Below are 6,416 nucleotides of genomic sequence, written 5' to 3' on the forward strand. Positions count from 1 at the left end.
CCTCATCTCAAACCCGAAAAATACTAATACAAATTCGAGGGAAGCACAACGACATACCGTTCTAGGAAGCACTCATCGGTCCTAAAACGGCGCTGCGTTTTGGGAATCGTATTCTCTCCGCGCAGGCCCCCCCGTCTTCTTACTGAGTGAGTCGCTTTGGTGTAGTCTTCGCAGACACTGACCTCGCAGACCCACGACGCCATTGTTCAACTCTCGTAGCTCTCCGTTCAACTCGTCCCTCTAGGGTTCCCACCATCTCCACTCCTCCTCCTCCTCCACCCCCTCATGAGGACCCATCTCCTCTTCCTCCTCTCCCTCCTCCTCGTCCTCCTTTGGAGCCCCGGCTCCGTCCGCTCTTGGAAGAAGGAGGAGTTCCGGAACTGCAACCAGACCCCGTTCTGCAAGCGCGCCCGCGGCCGGAAGCCCGGTTCCTGCGCCCTCGTCGCCACCCACGTCTCCGTCTCCGGCGGCGATCTCGTCGCCAAGCTCGCCCCCAGAGAACCGGACCCAGATCGCGAGGATCAAGAGCCGGTCAAGCCCCTCGCCCTGACCCTCTCCGTTTACCGGGATGGCGTGTTGAGGGTCAAGATTGACGAGGACCCATCTCTCGAATCCCCCAAGAAACGGTTCCAGGTCCCCGATGTGGTCGTCCCCGGGTTCGAGTCCGAGAAGCTCTGGCTGCAGAGGCTCTCCACGGAGAAGGTCGGCGGCGACGAGCATCTCTCGTCGATCGTGTTCCTGTCGGATGACCACGAGGGGGTGGTCCGTCACGACCCTTTCGAGGTTTATGTTCGCGAGAGATCGAGTGGGGATCGCGTGTTGTCTTTGAATTCCCATGGCTTGCTCGACTTCGAGCAGTTGAGGGCGAAGAAAGAAGGGGAGGAGTGGGAAGAGAGGTTCAGGTCCCATACGGATACTAGGCCTTATGGTCCTCAATCCATTAGCTTCGATGTTTCGTTCTATGGGGCTGACTTTGTTTACGGTATTCCCGAGCACGCCACTAGTCTGGCCTTGAAACCGACCAGAGGACCCGGGATCGAGCACTCGGAGCCGTATAGGTTGTTTAATTTGGATGTGTTTGAGTTCGTGCATGAATCTCCCTTTGGGCTTTATGGGTCGATTCCCTTCATGATTTCCCATGGGAAGGCGAGAGGGTCTTCCGGGTTCTTTTGGTTGAATGCGGCCGAGATGCAGATTGATGTTCTCGGTGAGGGGTGGGATGCTGATTCCGGGATTGCGCTGCCTTCGTCGCAGAAGCGGGTGGATACTTTTTGGATGAGCGAGGCTGGGATCGTGGATGCTTTCTTTTTCATTGGTCCAGGGCCTAAGGATGTCGTGAAGCGATATGTTAGTGTGACGGGTATGCCTGCAATGCCTCAGCTGTTTGCCACAGCTTATCACCAGTCTAGATGGAACTACAGGGATGAGGAGGATGTTGAGAACGTGCATTCCAAATTCGATGAGCATGACATCCCTTGTGATGTTCTTTGGCTCGATATTGACCACACAGACGGCAGGAGGTACTTCACCTGGGATAAGGTGTCTTTCCCTCATCCCGAGGAGATGCAACGGAAGCTAGCTGCAAAGGGTAGGCACCTGGTGACAATTGTGGATCCTCATATCAAGCGTGACGGGTCATACTTCATACACAAGGAGGCCTCCAAGAATGGCTATTATATCAAGGATGCCTCCGGAAACGATTTTGATGGTTGGTGTTGGCCCGGTTCATCATCATACCTTGATATGCTAAATCCGGAAATCAGATCATGGTGGGCCGACAGGTTCTCATTTGAAAACTATGTCGGCTCAACACCTTCGCTGTACATATGGAATGACATGAATGAGCCTTCTGTTTTTAACGGTCCTGAGGTATGTATGTTCTTTATGTTCTTTTCTTTGGCTCTTAAAGTCCACATGCATGCTGAGATTAGGTTTTATTGGTTACCATTCATGATACACCTTCACTTCTCTTACAAATATCATATCTTAAACTGTACCTGGGTCACATCACTCTGTGGGGAATGCTCATAGGACCTTATGTTGGTGCTAGTGCGAAGAACTAGAGCTATTGCAGACCATGAAGAGCTTTTAACCCTTGACCGTTTGGATGAGACTTATGATAGTAATTTTTTAATGCTTGTGGAAGTCATTAGTCATATCTCTGCATTTCTTTTGCAAATTTTATGCGAAGTGTCTTAGCTTCACCAGAAAAGTAAATACTTAAAGAACTTGATATCCTTAACAAGGTTAAGTAAGCAGGTCTTTTGTCATTTTATCTGTGTCTTGGAGAAACGTCAACATTGGGGTTTTATGCTGCATTATCGATTCCATTCAAGAAAATTTAATTTTAATTTTTCTGACTAATGCTTATGCATTCTGGTTTATATTCAGTGGCAGCTTGAGGAGTTACCGACTTTTCCCTTTTCAATTTGGGGGAAGGGGGTGTTTAAATTTTATTCAGGAAACTTATGTGCTAGAACCATCCCACGGTAACTTAATTACACGTTAAATTTCTCAGTTAGGCTTGTGCAAAGCATGACTTGCTAGTTCTAAATCTGTTGTACACCATCTGTCTTGGAATCTAGTGACTTGACCATTGGACTGGGAACAATTATTGTACTTACTTGTGATGCAAGATAGATTGACAGAAAAGAAAGATTGAATAAGCTTTTATAGTTTTAAAATGGAAGGCTGAAATATTTGTCTAAGGTAGACTCATGTCAAGCTACATAACTTCATCTTGGCTTCTTCAAGACTTTTTGTGTGTAATCAGTATATACAGAAGGTTACGATGTTAAACAGAACGAGAAGTTCTACTGTCCAAAAAATCTTGTTCTTGGCAATTTGTAAGAAGAATCCGCCAGTTGTTTTTGGTTGAGGAGAATTTGTTCTCCCGCTCTGATATATCGTGGAAGGAAAAAATGAATTGAGAGTGGATAAGTTATTCGTCGTATAAGTAATAGCTTATAGCTAATTTATCGACCTGGGTTTGTTTAAATAACAGAATCATGGTGGATTGAATTTTTTTTTGTCATCAGCTGACGATGCCAAGAGATGCTTTACACTATGGAGGTGTGGAACATCGAGAACTGCATAATGCCAATGGTCTTTATTTCCACATGGCAACATCTGATGGGCTCTTAAAGCGAGGAAATGGAAATGACAGGCCTTTTGTTCTTGCCAGAGCTTTTTTTGCCGGAAGTCAAAGGTATGGAGCAATCTGGACTGGAGATAATACAGCAGATTGGGATCAGCTCAGGGTTTCAGTTCCCATGGTTTTGGCTCTCGGTCTCACTGGAATTTCATTCACTGGTTAGTTTTGATTGATTAGAATTAATAGTTGATGTGAGATTCTTTTTTCTTTTTAAAATTTTTCTTTGCAATGTAACTTTGCATCGTCTGTAGGTGCGGATGTTAGTGGTTATTTTGGCAACCCTGAACCTGAGTTATTTGTCCGCTGGTATCAACTTGCTGCGTACTATCCTTTCTTCAGGGGGCATGCCCATCAGGACACGAAAAGACGGGAACCTTGGTCGTTTGGGTAGGTTATCCTTTAATATCCAAGTTGTGAATGGATCATAGTGTTCTTCTGTGGGAAAATGTTACGCTTTCCCTAATTAATAGGAGGACAAGTGGATCTGTAACTCGATACAATGATTTAAAGTAGCACGTCCATTGTGGTAGTCCCTCATCATGGGTGACCATTGAGACAATACTATACTGTCAACCCCGTCGGCGCCTTCTGATGCTGATTTCGGTCTGCCATTGTTCTTTATGTTGTTACAGAGAGCGCAATACTGAACTGGTGAGAGATGCCATACGCACACGCTACATGCTGCTCCCATTCTTTTACACATTGTTCAGAGAAGCGAACGTCACTGGTGTTCCAGTGCTACGCCCTCTGTGGATGGAGTTCCCTTTTGATGAAGCTACTTTTGACAAAGACGAGGCATTCATGGTGGGAAATAGTCTGTTGGTCCAAGGCATCTTCACCGAGGTGCTTTATCATTGCTTTTTTGTCCTCTTTGGAACCTCAGTTTGTTGTTCTTTTATTGTCTTTTAGTAGCAATATCAAGCATACTTTACTCTTCTGGACCAGCGTGCCAAACATGTATCAGTATATTTGCCGGGGAAAGAGTCTTGGTATGACCTAAGAACTGGGACAGCATACCTGGGCAGTAAAACTCACAAGCTGGAAGCTTCAGAAGACCATGTTCCGGCTTTCCAGAGGGCTGGAACCATCATACCACGAAGAGATCGGTTTCGTCGTAGCACCACACAGATGGTGAATGATCCTTACACTCTGGTATGTATTGACAATATCTTGTCATTTCGAGGCTCAAGTTGTTATGCTCCAAGCTTACTAAATACACAGCAATTTATAAATGCTCCCTTGCTTATTTTTTCTGAAAGCCTCTTGGCTTTACTGTAACATTCAGTCTTGGCTTCAGCATGTAACTGGGAATCATGTAACATATGAATGATCAATTTATTCCTATTATGCGGTTCTGATATGATATTGGAGTCGAAGAATTCTTGATGCACTTATCTGATTATTGCACAATGCAATATGAAGTAACCTCTAGAATAACCAATGATTATGTGGGAATCATACTACTGGCTTATTGTTATTATGATTATTAGCATTTAAAGAGAAAAGACCATCTAATAAAATGCTTCCTGGAAACGGCACTTTTTAATTTTGCAATAACCTCTGAGATGGTGTAATTGCTGTCTTCATGTTCTTTCTCAGTACTGTTCCTCTGTGGATAACTGTTATTTATTTACATCATCCACCTATAATATGTCCAGATTTGTAAGATTTTTCCTTTGATGCTTTTACACTTCTTTCAGTGTTGCTTGTGCATGTGATTATTTTCCTAATGCAGACATTATGAAGGCCCATTTTTGCTGTCCTGTGAATGCTGTTACTGATGACATGTGAGTGTTGCTTACAGCATTCCTATCTCATTTCAGGTAATAGCTCTGAATAGTTCCCAAGCAGCCGAAGGCGAACTCTATATTGATGATGGGAAAAGCTTTGAATTCAAGCATGGGGCATACATTCACCGGCGATTTGTTTTCACTGAGGGCAAACTTACATCACTTAACATGGCACCTGCTACCTCTGGTAATCTTCCATTTAAATCAGAGTGCATAATCGGGCGGATCATACTTCTTGGACATGCTGGTGGGCCAAAGAATGCTCTCATCGAGCCAGGAAATCTAAAGGCCCAGATTGAATTCGGGCCCCTTCTGCTTCAAGGAAGAAGCAGCTCTGGTGTTTTGACCATACGGAAACCTGGCATCCGAATTGCAGATGATTGGACAATAAAAGTTTTGTAAGAGCATGTGAGCTTGTCCCGAATTCCTTATTCCACTCACACATCTGAAATTAACTGTAGTCATTGGGTCCACCTTGTCAAGCACATAGGTGGATTTCACGCTTTCTTGATCAGCTTTGGGTAGCCTACTCATAAATGCTCGTATATTGCCCAAACTTGTATTATGGAAACATCACATTTCACCCTCTTTTAACCAGTGTATGGTGGGACTAATAGTTGGTGATAATTCTGATGTTCAGAAGAAGCTTCTTTTTTCCTTTTTTCGCCACTATCATGTAGTGACAAATTAATGCTCGTAACTGATGCTAGATTTCTGTGCAGACCTGTCGTCCTTTCCATGTTCAGCTATAAATGCTGGGTTTCTTTTCTTTAAAATTTTTTCTTATGATTGCACAACAAGCACTCTCCCTTTCCTTTTGCAGAGTTCGCAAATTGGGCAAATGGAACTAGCAACTTGGTTGGTTTTGTTACTGAGAAGTAGGAACCGGAATTCCAGGATTGCTCGAAGATGACCTGAATCACTATGCAACAGAAAGTCATCTGTCTGGTTATTTTTCAGTCAATTTTTGTTCTGCTTACTCATTCTCTCTGGAAGAGTGAATGACAGTGAGGAATGTTGATACGAATTTACAATTTGAGGATTGTACTAGATTAACTGTTCAGTTATCAGATTACTGTAAGAGAAGCGATAGAGAGATGGTTAGACCATTACTCAGTATTGGAAAGTCGCTAGCAGAAATTTCAGTTCATAGAGTCTAGTCAAGCAGAAGTAGCCCTCCATTGCATTTTCTGTGCAAGATTTAGGGTTTAATTGCACGATTTGAAAATTTTAGATTGTAGAACTTGATTGCAGGACTTCATGTGGCATTGTCCCAATATTTTTATAAGTGACTAGTAATTTGAATCAGGGAAAGTAATGATGTCCAACATACCTGATGTCCAGGACAGAGAAACTCACCTTTGTTCTAGAGAGTCCAGTTACAGACACAATCATGGATAACTAAACCTAAAGCATATGAATTACTCGCGGTTCACCTAGATTAAAAATTAGTGTGAACAGGAGGCTGGCTG

At 43.7% G+C, this 6,416-nt stretch overlaps 1 protein-coding gene across 4 annotated transcripts; it reads left to right on the forward strand.

Moving 5' to 3' along the window:
• Positions 1 to 138: 138 nt before the first annotated feature.
• Positions 139 to 6,108, forward strand: LOC115682436 (probable glucan 1,3-alpha-glucosidase). 4 transcript variants are annotated; one of them, XR_008814497.1, is made up of 7 exons: positions 139 to 1,869; positions 3,039 to 3,312; positions 3,406 to 3,541; positions 3,787 to 3,997; positions 4,100 to 4,306; positions 4,978 to 5,434; positions 5,768 to 6,108. XR_008814497.1 is itself a non-coding variant. In XM_056303183.1 (7 exons), the coding sequence occupies exons 1-6, from the start codon at positions 286 to 288 to the stop codon at positions 5,344 to 5,346; spliced, it is 2,781 nt and encodes a 926-aa protein (XP_056159158.1). In that variant the 5' UTR covers positions 139 to 285; the 3' UTR covers positions 5,347 to 5,352; positions 5,667 to 6,108. The 4 variants fall into 4 exon arrangements, 3 of the variants coding, with proteins under 3 accessions (XP_056159158.1, XP_030462520.2, XP_056159157.1); XM_056303183.1 differs by having other exon boundaries at positions 4,978 to 5,352; positions 5,667 to 6,108; XM_030606660.2 differs by having other exon boundaries at positions 4,978 to 5,352.
• Positions 6,109 to 6,416: the final 308 nt, after the last annotated feature.

The sequence above is a fragment of the Syzygium oleosum genome, unplaced genomic scaffold (assembly GCF_021117445.2).
Source record: "Syzygium oleosum isolate NSW1041296 unplaced genomic scaffold, Sole_v2.1 Sole_v2.26, whole genome shotgun sequence".
NCBI lineage: Eukaryota > Viridiplantae > Streptophyta > Magnoliopsida > Myrtales > Myrtaceae > Syzygium > Syzygium oleosum.

Coding starts and splice junctions, on each gene's coding strand:
- LOC115682436 (XM_056303183.1), top strand. CDS start 286: ATGAGGACCCATCTCCTCTTCCTCCTCTCCCTCCTCCTCGTCCTCCTT. Junction 1,870..3,038: donor CTGTTTTTAACGGTCCTGAG/GTATGTATGTTC, acceptor TTTTGTCATCAG/CTGACGATGCCAAGAGATGC. Junction 3,998..4,099: donor TCCAAGGCATCTTCACCGAG/GTGCTTTATCAT, acceptor CTTCTGGACCAG/CGTGCCAAACATGTATCAGT.